The following is a 16726-nucleotide window of genomic DNA, read 5'->3' as shown; positions in this document are numbered from 1 at the left end:
AACAATGAAAATGGAGCGAAACGACTAGGAGGAGGACTGTGTTATGTTAAACCAATGAGAAATGAAAACGTCAAATGTGGGCGTGTCTAACTATAAGCTGCACATAGATATAAATCGTAGCACAACCCTCGTATTTTCAAATACGGGATCCGACGTGGGACGTGTTACTTTACCTAATCTAACGAGGTTTGTTCAGATTTTTTCTTTTGTATGGTTTTCGGTATTGTAGAATAATCCAGTAGTTCAAGTAGAGATTTTAAAAGAAACCAACAAATGAGTTGCTGGAATGTTTAGCTTTTCATTTTCTTGGTAACTTGTAAATGGCAGGGCAATGCGCGCTCAAATGGTCTTGCACATCGTTTATTTAAACGTCTGTAAGGATATTTTTTTTATTTTAAAACTCGTTAAACCTGTAGTTTCGTAGCAGTGTTTTGAAGTGTATGTGGTATCTGATATTCATGGTCTGTCTGCTCAATATACATATTTGCCCGCCATTTTGGACAATGGTCTGTATAGTCGGCTATGTCCCACTTGGGTTGGAAGATCTCGAGTTGCCGGCTGTTAGAAACACTGCATAAAAATAACTTTCGCTTTTGCCTTTACGAATTTCCCTCATTAATTTGTCAATGATATAAGGTGTATTTCGCGTTGAGTCCGAGCTTAGTTTGACTGGTTAGTCTGCAGCCTTGAAGGGTATTTCCGCGCTGATGGATGTGATGTCGGAGCGGTTGTTATAGAGTAACGGCAATGTCGCTTGCAACTTTTTTTCTGAGGCGTTTTGTTATTTTGTCGTTTTCAAGACAAACCGTATTTAAACTTGGTTTACACTGGCATATAATGGTAATTTAAAACGGCGTTTTAATTATGTTAAGATGTGCATGTAGCGATGCAGTGGGAGCGGAAGTGGTAGGAGGGACAAAAAAAAAAACAGACCCGGACGATGCCGCCATTTTGAGTTGCTGTTCTAATTCTCCCGCAAATTACGCGTTTGGTGCTTTTTTTGTTTTTTTATTCTAGAGACTGAGAAACAATGGCTCGTACCAAGCAGACCGCGCGTAAATCCACTGGAGGTAAGGCGCCAAGGAAACAGCTGGCGACCAAAGCCGCAAGAAAGAGCGCGCCCTCTACTGGCGGTGTAAAGAAGCCCCATAGATACAGGTGAATACGCTTGCAAAATTACAGAAATATTGTCGCTTTCAGTATGTATGCGTGTATATACATATACTTTTTTTTTAATTGATGTTAATTGATTTTAAATTTGTTTTTGTAAGGCCTGGAACTGTTGCTCTGAGAGAGATTCGTCGTTATCAGAAGTCAACAGAGTTGCTCATCCGCAAGTTGCCCTTCCAGCGTTTGGTGAGGGAAATCGCACAAGACTTCAAAACTGACCTGCGTTTCCAGAGTGCAGCTATTGGTGCACTACAGGTAATTAATTTGTTAGGGACCAATGACTGTATATGTTTATGAACTTTGTACTTGTATGTAATTAAGTTTTATTTTACATTAATAATACATTTACATTAATTTTTTTATTAAACAGGAAGCAAGTGAGGCTTACCTTGTAGGTCTGTTTGAAGACACAAACTTGTGTGCCATCCACGCCAAGAGAGTCACAATCATGCCCAAGGACATCCAGCTGGCACGGCGAATCAGAGGAGAGCGGGCATAATTCAATCCCCCATCCCTTTTAATTTTTTTTAAACCTTATTTTTAACTTTTAATGAACACTCAAAGTAAAAGCAATGGATTTGTACATTGGAGTCATTTTTGTAAAACATTCCTTGCAGACTCAGGTTTTTCAAGTGAGTGTATCAAGAGTAACCATTTTAGAGCTCATTGTAAAGTGGCTTTAGTTGCATGTGCAAAGTATTTATCACTTATCTTTTTGCATTGAGTTGTAAATAAAATTACACTACCTCAGTTCTGTGTTCTTCAGTCTTTGGTTAAATGTTTGCCTTCGTTTTAAATATGGCTGCATAATAATCTTAATAATAGTCTGAGTTGACTAATGCTTTATGGAAGTATACTATATTTATACAAAGACCATACTGGATTACAATTCTATGGTTTACTACCATAGCAAATTTTCAATGTCCAATAAGGCACAACAATCTTTGAAGTCCCCCACTTCGTTTCTACAAAAATATTGTATAAAATATTCAAGATCTTGGGATAACTAGAAAGATGGATAATTCAACATTATAGCAACATTTGCTGTTTCAGCTTATTCGAAGCTTGTTTTGTCTTCGAAACATTCATACGTCATACTTAAAACGGCTGGGTCTCAAATGAGAAACACTGACACGTTTATGCCACCAGAGGGCAAACTGGTGTCGTTTTGCAGCAATACCAGCAGCTATCATTTAACAATTCACGTTTTATAGATATCTTATTGTAACTTTTTAAGTATACCATGAGTCTGCTTACATTCACCTCGATTGACTCGTACGCTTATCCAAAACTTCTTGCAAATGATGCAGCATTTTGTTTAAAAGTCAACAGTAAGTTTTAAAGTATACATTGTAGTGAAACTAAGAGAACGGGGTTTCGAATATCGACGTGTTTAACACGTTTTAAACCTGCACAAGCCGGTCTTGCTTAGAAAAAATAGTCAATTGTTTATCACACATTTGCCATTCAAATTATTCTACACGATGGCGCCCTCTGGTGATCAGTAACCAGTTTGCACCTGGATGATCAGAATGTTTTCTCTTTTCCTTGTTGCTTGGCCTGTGACCTCAGTGTTGCTGTATTTGTTTGTTTGATTAGGATTCACAAATGTTGTCTCTTAAACTATTGCTCTTTTAAACATAATATTCTTGATGTTACCCAGGCTTAGAGAGAATTTTAATATGCAAATGTAATTGTGCATCAGATCTTTTATTCAAACGTGTATTTCTTAAGCATATGCATTAACACTCACCACCCTAATTACACCTGACAAACGGCAGTGACCCTTTTGTGATGGATGCTGTCTTTTCTGTTGTTTTATTCACTCTTGAATCGCTTTCAGGTTTTCTAACACCCATTCTTTTTTAGTCAAGTATAAGGAACTCTTGTTTATTACGATTTATTTTTTAAGACGTATTACTTGTTGTACTTGTTTAACGGTCAATGTGTGTGAATACAAACAGTAAACATTAAAAACCGTAAGACAGCAGGAGATCTGATAAACAGTTTCATTAAACCACATGAAAGTGAAATCTCACAGACCAATAGAATACAAGTATGCAGTGGATCTCAATGACGTCAGACCCTTCAACTCCAGCTGCACACACACACTCTTCTCACAGTCTCTGTCTCGGCCTCTCTCCCTCACCTCTTGCTCTTTGTCTGCCTCAATCATCCCCTGTCTTTTTATTCATATTTACACAAATATAAAAATGAACGGCTTGTTCGCTTTTTCCCCAGAGCATCCTCTATAGGGGTTCTGGGTTCCATCTGCCGTGTCGCCACCTCTGCTGTCTAATGGTCCTGACTGTAATTATAGCATCATTTATTACATCACTTATCTGCGTCTTTCTGTGATGGCCACTGTTATAAATCATCCTCAGGCTGTTCTCATCACAGACTCCCAAATCTATGTTAGAGGAAACCTTACCCATGCCCTACAAGTCTGTTTATCACAGAAGTCATCCTAGTCTGTCTCTTTGGAGATATGTGAGTCCAACAATCGTCCTGATGTCTGTGGCATTTATTAATTGTTTTTCAAACAGCGCTTGCATATCTTTCCCAGGCTGGGTTATCACAGCTGGAAAAACAATTCTTGGTGTTACCAGGAAATATTTTTTTGTAGACCACGCCAGACCTGAATACTATATTGCTCTGGTCCATATATGCAGATCATTCACACCACACAAAACTCTTCATAACGAAATATGTTTTTGATTATCAGTTATGTTAATGATTAATGTGTTTTGTGTTAGCAATAATAGAATCATGGGTTTGATACCAGAGAACACATTTTTTAGGCTGGTAAGTGAACTGTCACACCCAAAACAGTCCATATTCATCAAATTAAAAACTATTTTATGTTTTGAAAAGAGCCATCCCTTCTCCATTTTGGGGTATTATAGCTTCAGTATTGTACTTTTTAATTCACAGAGATCCTACAAAGTGTTATCTCTCAAAAAATGGCATCTTTTTGTCACATCCATGACACATTGTTCTCTTTTTTAAAATATAAAACTTGTGCATAGACTTATATTTTTTCTGAAGTTTGGACTCTACCATCAGGGGTTTAGTAAAATAAAAACAGATAATTCAATATGTTGGCAATAAAAACATCATCTGAGAATCTATATTTCAATTTTTTACTGAAAATGTCACATCCACAGGAATTGCCCGAATATATTAATAGACAGATTTTAAGATTTTAGTAGCAGAGTCACACTCCAAAATGATGGGTTATTTTCTACCCAGCGTTGGGTTAAAAAGGGACAACGGTTGGGTTCGTCCATTTTTTTACTTAATGCTGGGTCGACAATAACTTTTATGGAATGCTGCTGAACAGCGTGGAGGTGTTTATTTGAACATCTCTGTATAGTTAGAAACCGTGTTTATTAATTTTTTCATTAATAAAACAGCATGTAAACATTTATGTATTATGTGGCTTATTGTATATACTATGAACTACCTGCAGGTCTGAATTGCAAAATCATGCTTCTTGTTTCTTATTATTGGTAAGGAAAAGAGTCCGTTTTTTTCTAGATCTGTCACACACACGCACACAGATGTGATTTCTTAGGGCACCCAGTACAGTGATATTTTACAGATAGTTTTGATACATTCAAATTGTATTACAATCCGACATTGTTTATGACTATTATTGAGTTTTTTGTCATTTTTAATGATGATTCTCATTAGATTCTAATTTCTGTAAAACAGTGATTAAAACAACATTATTATGGCCAAAACTAACAGTGTTCATCTCTGTTCATCTTTAATGAACTGTTAATGTAGAGGACTGTGTTAACAGCCCAAAGGTCATGAACACAATTAGGTTGAAAATGTATACCTTGTATGCAGTGTCACTTTGGATATGCCAAATACATATATATATATATATATATATATATGTATTACATGTGATGTAAATCTTAAATTATATTTTATGATTTTATATTAAATTTAGATGATATAATAAGACATATAATTAGATTATAACACTTATGTAACTCTATTTTTGTGGAAAATTCAGACTCACTCTTCATAAACTCACTCACTCACATAAACTCACTCACATAAAAGCAGCATCACTCTTCAGAATCTTCTATTCAGACTCAGATACAGTACATGACATCATACCTCACCCAGCCTGTCTTTATTGATTCAACTTTTTTTATGCCGTATGCAGCTCAATGAGAATGACCTTACAAAAAGCATTTCCCAAAAGACCAACCTTGGGATTATTTTGCAATCCTCATTTTGCTTTTATTTGTTTATCTACATTCTATTTTACTTGGGAAAGTGCCCTCAGACTACACTAATGTTTATGAATAATTTCATTCATATATTATTTTAGCCCTAGGCACGACTGGGCTCTCTCTGGAGGAGAATCTCGGCTTCCTGTCATGAACATGCCCTTGTTTTTTTATATCATCTTATAATTGTTTGTCATTTCTGAATGTGGAAATGGCTTAAATGACATTCAAAGCAACGTCTCATATTGACGCATAATGATGGCCCATAAATCTGGAGTCTTACTTAAACTCATTGTTTTTATCCGCCGTCTTTCCACCCACAAAGGACACTTTGATTCTAAATGAATTAGACCTTTGTTGAATTACTTCCCACAGCTCAAAGCCATCTACTGACAAATGTTTTGGATGGTAGAATGACCTTACGACCATTATAAAGGAGTTAGATAAATGGACATGATAGCTGTGCGGATATTACTGTGGTGCAAGTAAACAGCATCAATGGACCAATTTCTGAAGTCATGAATAATGTGTTTATATCCTTGTGTGCTCCCTGCACACCACCTGCCCACCGGCTCCAGCCGTAAGGAAACAAGAGCCATCACCTGGAGTTAGCGTCAATAACACTTGCCCAAAGGAGCTGAAATCCTCCAAATATGTTTTGCATTGAACTGAATGTACTTCAATGTTTCCCTAATGATGTTTTCCATGTAAACCACGTGAATTTTGACATCATCACTGTTCGCCCCGAGGAGCTGGGTTTAAATACATTCAGTCAAATGAACGCAAGGAAATTGTATAAAACTCACCAAGTTTAGCATCTTCAGAAATTCTACAAAATATTGATTTATTCAGTCTTGAAACAGAACAAAGTGGTTGACTCCATCAGTCTCAATAACATGAATATATGAACAGGAAAATATAAATCACAATAAGGCAGAAGATCGCAGGTGATCTATATTTGTTCCCTAAGGATGGGCTCAATGAGAATATAAAAGCTCTATAAAAGCCTGCGTTTTGTCAAGCCATCTCTATGCATTTCAATTATCTGTAAAACGTAGCTGTGGATCCTTGCCTTGTATTCCATTTCACCCACATGTGATACCCTGAATACTCCTGGTTTTACTCATGCTGACTTTTAGAATAAAGCAAACACACGAGTCCCTCTTTCTTGACCCAAGTTGTCTGTCCTGACTCAAAAAGTTCTGCAAAGCTTCATTTAAAAAAGAAAAATCACAGATCTCACGTTTGACAGTCGACAACTTCAAGCACCCACACTTGTGAGATTCTACACTTCTGATTCGCTCCTGACGGGAATGTGCAAGTCTAAGGTGTGATTGCAAAAGCGATAGACTACTGACCAACTGGCCTTCCTCTTGATAAAGAGTCGCAGCTTGTCCCTGAACGTCTCTCCAAGGAAGCTGTAAATGATCGGGTTCAGGCAGCTGTTTGAAAAGGCGGCCAGATTGACGATGTGTCCGGTCAACGGGTAATCGTGCCACAGCGTGGTCTCGCTACGCTTCGAAGGGTCGGCCGTGCCTTGGAGCAACTGGATGCTGATGAAGACGTTCTCTGGGAGCCAACAGATGAAGAAAACTAGCACCACCACCACGATCATGCGCAGGGCCTTCTGCCGGCGAGGCCAGAGCCCCCTGTGCTTCTGAGCGTTCATGAGGATGCGAACGATCAGCGAGTAACACAAGCCGATGATGGAGAAGGGCACCAGGAATCCGATCGTCACCTCCAGCCACTGGATCTCGAAGACGTTGGCGAAGCAGAAGTGCACCTCGCCGGTGTGCTGCGTCTGTACGATGGTGAAAGGAAGGAGAGTCGCCAAGATGGACGCCATCCAGATGAGGCCGCAGCTGAGCTTGGCGTGCTGCATGGTTCGCAACGGACTGGTGCTCACAGAACTGGCGAGGGCCACATAGCGATCGAAACTCATCCACGTCAGGAAGAAGATGCTGCTGTACATGTTCACCTGGAGGAAAAGCGACATAAAGGTGCACAGCACGGCGTAGTCGTAGTACTTCTCGTTGAGGTTGAAGACCTCGATGAGCGAGTCAGCCACTAGAATGAGGTCTGCCACCGCCAGGTTCACAAAGTAGAGATCAGGGATGGTCATCTTCTCACGGTGGTTGAGGTTGACCACCAGAATGAGGATGTTACCGATGAAGCCGATGGGGAAGAGGAAAATGGTGTAAAGGCAGGAGAGAAACAGTCCGATGAAGTAGAACTCATAGGTGCTTTCTTTGACATCAGTGATGTTGAAGTCATAAGAAGCATTCAGACTCTCAGTGCCATTCATGTAAATCTGAATCACAGCGGTAGTCTGCTCTTCCATACTGACCGAGTCTGCGTTTCAAATCGTGTTACATACTTCATTTGTACCAAGTTCACTTTACGGATAGGAACCGTCATTTAGGCTGAATTGGCATTCTGATTGCGACAGTTCTTTCCACAAGTTTCTAAGACACCATCCGGGAAAATTCGGCTCTTGAGATGGAGTGAGGGGAGAAGACACAAGCCAGTTCCTCCATTATCAGGCAGTCTCTCAGCTGCCTGGACTTGTGTGATCCATGGTACCAAACACCAAGCGTCTCCTTAGGGACCGTGCTTTCTTTTTCTCCTTTGCGAATGTTGTTCCTCGCACGTCAATCCAGGCCAGTTTGTTCTCATCCAGGCCATGAGCATGATTTTCAGTCTGCCGCGGATTACGACACCACCACTGTGACACCTTGGGAAAAGGATAAGCATAGAAATCATCTCAGGAACAAAGTTATCTTAGGAACAAAACATTGAGGTTGGAAGGAAAAAAAATGTCTTTTGAGGTCACTGATTTCATTGGCATCACTCTTTAGGCAAGACTGAAAAATTATGTAAAGATTATGTTAATATTATCTGCTTCTGCACCTAATGGCAGCCTTCATAAGAGTTTTAATTGATTCTTCCTAGGAATTGAGTGTCTACTAGCTTATTAAAATGCAAAGCAAGGTCTTAAACAGATGCATTGAAGCGCCCTGAGCTGTCAGACAACCCATGTGCTAACCTCACAGTTAATAAACGGCTTAAAGGCGACCACTACAACTCATTCATAGGGATGGATAGGATCTAACTAGATTTTTCACACTTACACAGAGATAACGGAATGATGGTATTATACATTTATGTTCATCGCTTATTATAACTACATTTATGTTTTGTGATTTTTGAAAGAGGTCATGATAAGGAATGAATTGTGCTGTGATAGTTTCTCAATTATGCTTAAATGGGTGATAAATGAAAATAGAATATCACATTAGTAATTTAAGATTACTGTCACAAAGTATGAAGTGTATAAAATTATAAATCCAATATCCCATGCTAATTCATTACCCACACTGTAAAAAACAGTTATTTTACAGTATTTTTCTGTTATTTTTTTACAGATGTTCCATGTATAATGTCAAAAAACTGTAATTTGATGGAATTGTACGTTTTTTTAATACAGTCAAAATTTTAAAATTACTGCAAAAAAGCAGGGAAAACATGTAATTTTACGTCTTATTTCTGGCGCCCCAATTGCCAAAAAAATGTTAGTTTTTTTACAGGATTTTTTACAGATTATGCAACAATTGCCACTTACTGTATTTGAAATTATAGGCCTATATTAATAACTAGATCTGTGTTTTAAGATAATTTGTTCAACCTTTTCTATTCGTAGCCAAATGTATTTGGCTGAGTTTGTAATAACTGAGATGAATCCGAACGCATCGATCTTCATAGGAATGCTTTAAAACTTTATTTGCTATTGATTGATTGACCAGAACCAAATATATGTGCATAATTTCAATTTAAAACTACACTAACTTTATAATGTGAAACAGAAAGAAATTCTGCAGTTTTGAGGTCTATGTGACTGGTTCTGACTTTAAATACCTTAACCTTTAAAAGAGTGAGCCTGGGTTAAATTCCAAATGAAACTCGGCATGCAGCAGAAAAGTCTAAGAAGTTCAGCCAGCTTTCCAAAATTAGACCACTTATTTTCAGATTCATGCAGATGGCTTAGCAAAAGCTAAAAAAGTTTCAGTCTTGGGGCACCGTAAAATGGATTTGGACATAAAAAATCAAATGTAATCTTTACTGTGAAGTGACTGACAGTTTGAAAAACGTTTGAAAAATGCATATTTAAATAAATCTTTACAGATTCTGATAATAATTTTATCTCCGATATGTAAACACAACATTAGTTTTGAGAACCCATTAAGAATTCTAAACTTATTTAAACCAGTGACATTTTTCATGGTTTGCTTTCACTTCAGAAAGAACATAACAAACAGAACTTCATGAGAAATCAAGCTGTAGTTCTAGTTCATTCTCAAGCTACGATCTGCTCAGACTTTATCACTCCATAATAGATAAAAAAACATTTGTTATTACCCAAATTAAATATAGTCTGCCTAATCTGAACCATACTAAAATAATCCTTCCTCAACGGAATCTGTGCATTTTCTCACAGGTCCAAGATGACATCAATAATTCATCAGTATATTCAGTGATGGAGCAGTCACATTAACACAGCTCAGACACATCCAGAAATTGTCTAATAACTTGCACACGTCTGTTGTATGAAAGTGTTTGAAATCCATTAAGCTCATCTTGGATGAACATTTCAGACTGTGGTTTCTCTGCTGAAAGGAGCAGGTAACACTAGAATGTTCCAGACTGATTTATGGTGATGGTTTATTGCTGGTCTAGCTGCTGGACCACCATAGACCAACATGTTGATTGTTAAACTGGTTAAAAACAACAGTTTTTGACAATCTATCCTGGTTGCTTCACCAGTACTCGTCTCACAAATAAAATCCATCAATAAATCCATCTGATAAACAACAATGTACATCAAAAAGCCAAAAACGAACGACACTCACTTAATTGGCGAGGACTTGTGATGCAGTCAGTGTAAAGTTGGTAGGAGCTGCCACAGATTGATAATCCTTTCACCAGGTCAAGATCCACCATCTACGCCACCTGCTGTTACAAGACAATGCAAAACTAGCCGCGAAGCTGAGAAGGTCCAGAGGAGACTATCACTATAGCTTCGGTTTTTCATGGCCACTTGTTCACTAGCCACCCCCCACCTTCTTGTCTAATCTCTCCTCCTCTCTCTCTCCTCTGCTCTGACTCCCAGCCGAGCATGCATGTGGATAGCATCAAGAGCAGAAGAGCCACCAATGACAGTTACTTAGCACCAGACAAGTAGGTGCTGGTGAGGCTTATTTCATCTCGGTCTCAAACATGCACTGTAGAGCCGTCCGTGCTCTCGTGCTCTCTGTGGTCTTTTCTACATCAACGAATGACTACATATTAACAGGGGGCAGGCTGGTTGAAATGCCCCAGACCGAGGATGAAACGTGCCTTAACCATGATTTCATCAAGCACCCTGATGGATAATCTATGTTTAATACATTTGGTCAGGTTTGAACTAAGACAAATCCTTACATCATTTATTCGCTAGTATTTGACTCTTTCCTCTGAGAACACAAAAGAAGATATTTTGAGAAATGTCTAGATGGTTTTGTGTCCATACAATGAAAGTCAGTGTTGTTTGGTAACCAACATCTTCTTTTGTGTTCTGCAGAAGAAAGAAAGTCATACAGGTTTGTAATGACGTGAGGGTGAGTTAGTGATGACATATATTCAGATATTTTTCATATTTAGTTAACTATCCCTTTAAATATGATACATGTCATCTACATAGTGCTTATTTTCAAGATCATTTAAGATTTATATTTTATTATAAAGTTTGTTAAAGTTAAATTTATATGTTTTTATCTTAGATACATGTTACATTAGTCACTATAAAAAAGGAAATGCTGAATAAGACAAAAAGTCACTTACCTCCTTTAAAGGTCCAGTTTTTGAAATTTAGCGACATCTAGTGGTGAGGTTGCAAATTGCAACCAACGGCTCACTCCTCCCCTCCCTTTCAAGCATTAGGGTGGCTGACACAGGACCAAGATATCTTCATGTTTATGTTTCTTTGCCGAAGGGAGCAACGTATTTACGAAATGCGCTCTGTAGAGCAGTTTGTCTGTTTAGGGCTACAGTAGAAACAACATGGTGAATTCGGGTATCTGTGGTGTAAGTAGATAGAAATAGCTCATTCTACATAACGTAACACTTCATTATGTGAAGTCTTTATACACCTCTGAAAACATAGTAATGTATATCATATTGCATTTCTGTCAATAGATCCTCCAAAAAATTACACATTGGACCTTTAAAACTGTTCAATTAATGGTCGTACTAAATGAAAAAATATTTTCGCTGTATAGTTATTATAGTTTTTATAGTAAACACACTATTTTTAGTATTTTTGAAAATGCAACACTTATATAAGTAATGTTTATTATTTTATGAAGTATAATGTAAGATACAAGCCTAACAAAATACTTCTTAACAGGGATGGATCCTGTTCACCATATCAGTCCCTCTGTGTCGAGATGGGTTCACAAAAAGATTCAAGGCCCTTTTATGTGCCGGCAACTACATCTTCAAAAAGGTTTGTGTGGAACATGCCCTGAAGTTAATAGTTTGGTGTGAATCCATGTACTACAACTGCCTGTGATTTTCAAGCGTCCTCTTTGTTATATAAGAAAGGACATAGTACATTTCAGAGAGAAGGAAATTAACAAATACAGAAAAATGACAGAAGGATACAATACAATTTAGGATTTTTCTCCCAAAGCAACTCCTATAGGTCCTATATATGTTGGATTTTTACAATGGCACTTATATTGAGGTGAACAGATTCAAGTGTATTTCACTATTGACATTTGTAGACACACTAAAGACTTGAACTGGCCCTACTGGCTTGATCTATAATTCATCTTTCATCTGCATGAAAGGTGAGGCACACTGTGTGGCCAGATAACCGTGACCCTTTCTGTTTACTGTACAGTACTGTCTTCATTATAGGTTGTAGCATCTCTTTCTGAAAAAAAATCTGTAAAAATAGAGCACAATGTACTTTCCGTATTCATTTTACAGTTGTTTTAACTGTATTTTACATTTTGCACGGCATTAAATTGTGCATTAAACTCTCCGGTCTCGTCTCTGTTCCCGCCCTCTTGTCTCCTCATTATTGCTCGTTTATTGTTTCATGCCCCACAGCTGTCCCCCTCTTGATTTGATCCCTTTATAATGCCCTTGTGTTTTCTGTCCTGTGCTGGTTCATTTTGATTCGTGTGGTGTAGTCCCCGTGTCTTGTTCAGTTTACTTATTTGTAATTTAATTCAAGTGTTGTCTTGTCTTGTCTTGTCTTGTCTAGTGTAGTTAGTCCGTGTTCCTGTTCAAATGTCATGTTTATATCATTGTCATTTTACCCCCTCGTGGGTTTTTGTTTTGTTTTATATTAAACGTCTTGTTAACCCCTTACCCGCTGTCTGCGCCTGGGTCCTCTGTCCTTGTATCCTTGTGTCTCACCCCCGTCTGTGACAAAATTGCATTTTTAGCATTAACGGAAATATCCGTAAAATAAAGGAAAATGTACTGGTAATTTTCTGCCAGTACTTTGTCCGTGCCATTTTTGAGTGACATAAGATGATAAAATGTGTTCCTTCTCCAAGTAAATTATGAATCTAATACTTTCTTTTGTAAATATAGGTAGCACTTTACATTATTACATTGTATTTGTTAACATCAATAAATGCATTAACTAACATGAACTAATAATGAGCCATATAGTTTTTCAGAATTTATTAATCCTTATTCATGTTAGTTAATGCCAATACAGTTGTTAATGTCAACTAATGATAAAATACAATGTCTGGTTTTAAAAATGTATCAGTAGATTCATAATAATATATTAATGCTGTAGAAAGATTGTTTATTGCTATTTTATGTTATGTATTAATGAATCGCAAAGTCTTACTGAAACTGTAATCATTTATTTATAATAATAATTTACAATATAATATACTGCACATCATAACTTAACATTAGTACTACATTCTGTATTTGGCAGACTCTTTCATGCAAACCATTTTAATATGGTGCGGTGCGGTGCAATACAATACAATACAATACAATATCGTTATAATGCATTCATTTTCAGATGAGTTTTACCCTCAGCTACTATTCATGCTCTTTTATTTTACTTTGATAAATACATTATCTATCATACTGTATCTAATATTCCAGGATTTAAAGGGGTCATATGGCGCGAATACGTGTTTTTCTGTGTCTTTGGTGTGTTAACAGTTGCCCATGCATGTATTAGACACATAAAATTTCAAAAATTAAAGTGTCAAAATACGCATTCTATCTAAAAGCGAATGCTCACCCAGACCTGACTGAAACGCCTCGTGTAACCACACCCCCACAAATCTACGTCAGTTCCTGGTATGAGTTGACCGCCCAAATGTATACACAACTAAGGTGGGCGTACCTGTCAGTACAGTTGCTTTGGAACCTGATGTTCCAAATATGGTAAGAGGCGTTACATTTCTGTGAAATGCTTGCAGTATTCGACCAATCACTACGCACTGGTTAACTGGCCAATCATAGCACACCTCGCTTTTCAGGGCGATGAGCTTTGTAAAAAATCAGCGCGTTTCAGAGAGGCGGAGCAAAGAGGAGATACAAACATGCACGGTATGTGGAAAATACAGCGTTTTTGAACCTTAGATCATGTATACACATTGCATTACATCTAAAACAAACCATACTATTCGTTTTAGCCGTGTCATATAACCCCTTAAAGCTTTTATAGCCGATAAGCCAAACATTTAGTTTGTAATAGTCGATAGATATCTGTGTGTAGTACCACTTGTTCGTTTTAAATAATGACAGTTTATCTATTTGATCATTCTCGTGCTTTTCACTTTTCACCCGGCAACGTTTCCTCTGGGGTATTTGTTCTTAAATGGGGAGGCTGTTGTTTGTGTCTCGCTATTAAGCGCCCAATCGGTGCAATTTACACATGGGACTCACAGAATCTAAAGGGAACTGATTAATTATGATGCAGGGAACAAAGGATGAGTTTCAGACAGAATGAAACTGCTTTTCTCACTTTACAAGCCTGACCGTGTCCCTCTGCTGGGTAGGCATTAGATTTGCCAGGTAGCAACATGTGGCGGAAGCTGGGTGCTCCGTGAGATTCGTAAATTAGCGATGAATGCAAATTGGATGTCACGATCTTCCCTCACACAGTCGTGTTTTAATGGCACGCCACGATGTTCTTGGAAGTAGACTCTTTCTGAAAACCCTGTCCTGCTGTGAAGTCTGAGGATCCATGAAATGAGTTGATACAACCATGTTGAGAATAAATAAATAAACGAATCACATTATTTGCTTCACATGTTCTGCCTCAATGAACAATAGTTTATATCTGCTCAATTTAGTTAAAGAGAGTGACAGAACCGCTCGGCTTGTCCCTTTTTGAACCAATGCTGGGTTGAAAATAACCCAGCATTTTTAGACTGTAAATAGATAGTAGCTATATACAGAGTTTATTTATTTAGCGAGATGCAGTCAAATTTATGATCTTCTGTGGAATAAGAAAAAATATATATTTTATTATGCAAGCATTCATTCAATAAAAGTCTCCCTGCACTACTCATTTTTAACACAGGGGGGAGTCAAAGCGTACATTTTGAGAAAGCTCACAAAACACAGCAACAGAATAAAAACAAATCGCTGCCTAAACAAATAATGTACAAAAAGTAATTCCCTGGGAATGTATAAATAACATCATGCAGCATTACACCGTCTCCTTCTCTAATGGTTTGTATAATGGTTTAGTCGGATGCTGTTTTTAATAGAGAAGAACAAGCAGCCTTGGCTTTTTCAAAGACAAGCATGTTGGAGGTCAGTGGAGCAGAGATTGTTGTGACAGATCCTTGCACCTGTGGGAGCAGAGCTCACATCTTGTGCTCCAGCTGTCTCCTTAAAAACAAGCAGCAAAACACACGCCTGTCCCCCTGCTGTGCTACCCGACCCGTACACCTCTGGGATATGGGTGAGAAGCATTTTAAATGATCTGGTTATTTTCCCTCTTAAAGCCTTTTGGTATTGTTAACCAAGTATCATCCTCAACCCTGAGCTATCTTATTCCATGTTTCACATTATTCATACATTATCCAGTACATTTTTTTTCCTTTTTCATCAACGTTTTATCATTAATGGCCCTTTATATTGTAATTATGACCGGGAACATCAATGATCATTTTAATATTTGAATTACTGACTTGGGATGAGTCACAACCTTTCAACATGGCAGAAATTGTTTGAGTACTACATGGCAGTAATAACATTTTTTTTTTAATTCAACTAGTTTTGGCCATACACTTTACTGTGATAAATGCTAACTATTTATTCATTTATTTAAGCATTTATCCCAACAAACTATTGTCAGCTAGCTTAAAATAAAACAAAATAGGATTTCCAAAAGAAATAAATGAATTGATTTGTAGGAATTATGGATACAAATTAATATACATACAAATTATATAGTAATATAGTCTAATTAATATAATTAATAATAATGATTAATACCAACTTTTTTGGCAGATTGATTTACATTTGTATGACTTATAGCCTCCCACATAAAATACCATAGTATACTATAAATACTACTGTCATGATCCTGCCTCACCTTGTCATGCTTTTCTAGTCTTGTGGCAGGATCATGACAGCCCAAAGCATTTGTGCGGAAGCGCATGGTAATTGTTTGTTTATGATGGCCATGCTTTCTCCTGTCTCGTCTCTTGACCCCGCCACATTTTTAGTGAGTTTCTCTCACTATAGTGCCTTTTGTTTTGAACTCAAAGTGAAAGTTGCTACACTACAAATACATTTGAATTGAAAGTCTCTTCGGGGGTTTATACATCCAGTTAGCGAACTTGAAACGTCAACGCGTTTTTGGAAACACTTTCGGAAAGCACACATATTTAGAAAGAAAGTGCGTTTGATGAGTGTCAGGATGATGTTTTCATGATGTTTTGTAGACTTTGAGCCTCATGCCGTGGTGTGCCGGAGACACACTTGTCTCAGTGCTGCAGGAGTGTAGAAACACATAGCGTTGAGAGACATTCTTGCTTCCCCTCTCTGTAAACTGTTTTATAGACACTTTCTTTGATTCCCAATCCACACAACCACAGCGTCAAACATGGCCAACCTGGCCAATCTCCCCTGTGTGGTTCCCAGATTCAGACATTCTGCTGACACCAGGATTTCATTGTTGTTATATTTCTAAAACTTTGGTACATTCGCAAAGTACTGAGCCGGTCTGGCAGGATCTTGGAAGATTGGGTTTCAGCCAT

The 16726-nt window shown here is 37.7% G+C and overlaps 2 protein-coding genes across 2 annotated transcripts; one reads left to right on the top strand and one right to left on the bottom strand.

Moving 5' to 3' along the window:
* Window positions 1-78: 78 nt before the first annotated feature.
* On the top strand, window positions 79-1920 carry h3f3a (H3 histone, family 3A). Its single transcript, XM_057346949.1, has 4 exons — window positions 79-186; window positions 1018-1158; window positions 1272-1425; window positions 1541-1920. The coding sequence occupies exons 2-4, from the start codon at window positions 1031-1033 to the stop codon at window positions 1667-1669; spliced, it is 411 nt and encodes a 136-aa protein (XP_057202932.1). The 5' UTR covers window positions 79-186; window positions 1018-1030; the 3' UTR covers window positions 1670-1920.
* A 4418-nt stretch (window positions 1921-6338) lies between these two features.
* On the bottom strand, window positions 6339-10520 carry gper1 (G protein-coupled estrogen receptor 1). Its single transcript, XM_057346527.1, has 2 exons — window positions 10331-10520; window positions 6339-8157 (listed from the first exon to the last, which is right to left on the bottom strand). The coding sequence occupies exon 2, from the start codon at window positions 7762-7764 to the stop codon at window positions 6709-6711; it is 1056 nt and encodes a 351-aa protein (XP_057202510.1). The 5' UTR covers window positions 7765-8157; window positions 10331-10520; the 3' UTR covers window positions 6339-6708.
* Window positions 10521-16726: the final 6206 nt, after the last annotated feature.

This window comes from Triplophysa rosa, linkage group LG11 (genome assembly GCF_024868665.1).
Source record: "Triplophysa rosa linkage group LG11, Trosa_1v2, whole genome shotgun sequence".
NCBI classification, from domain to species: domain Eukaryota; kingdom Metazoa; phylum Chordata; class Actinopteri; order Cypriniformes; family Nemacheilidae; genus Triplophysa; species Triplophysa rosa.
The sequence above is the reverse complement of the archived record's forward strand: the minus strand, read 5'-3'. Positions and strand labels throughout refer to the sequence as shown.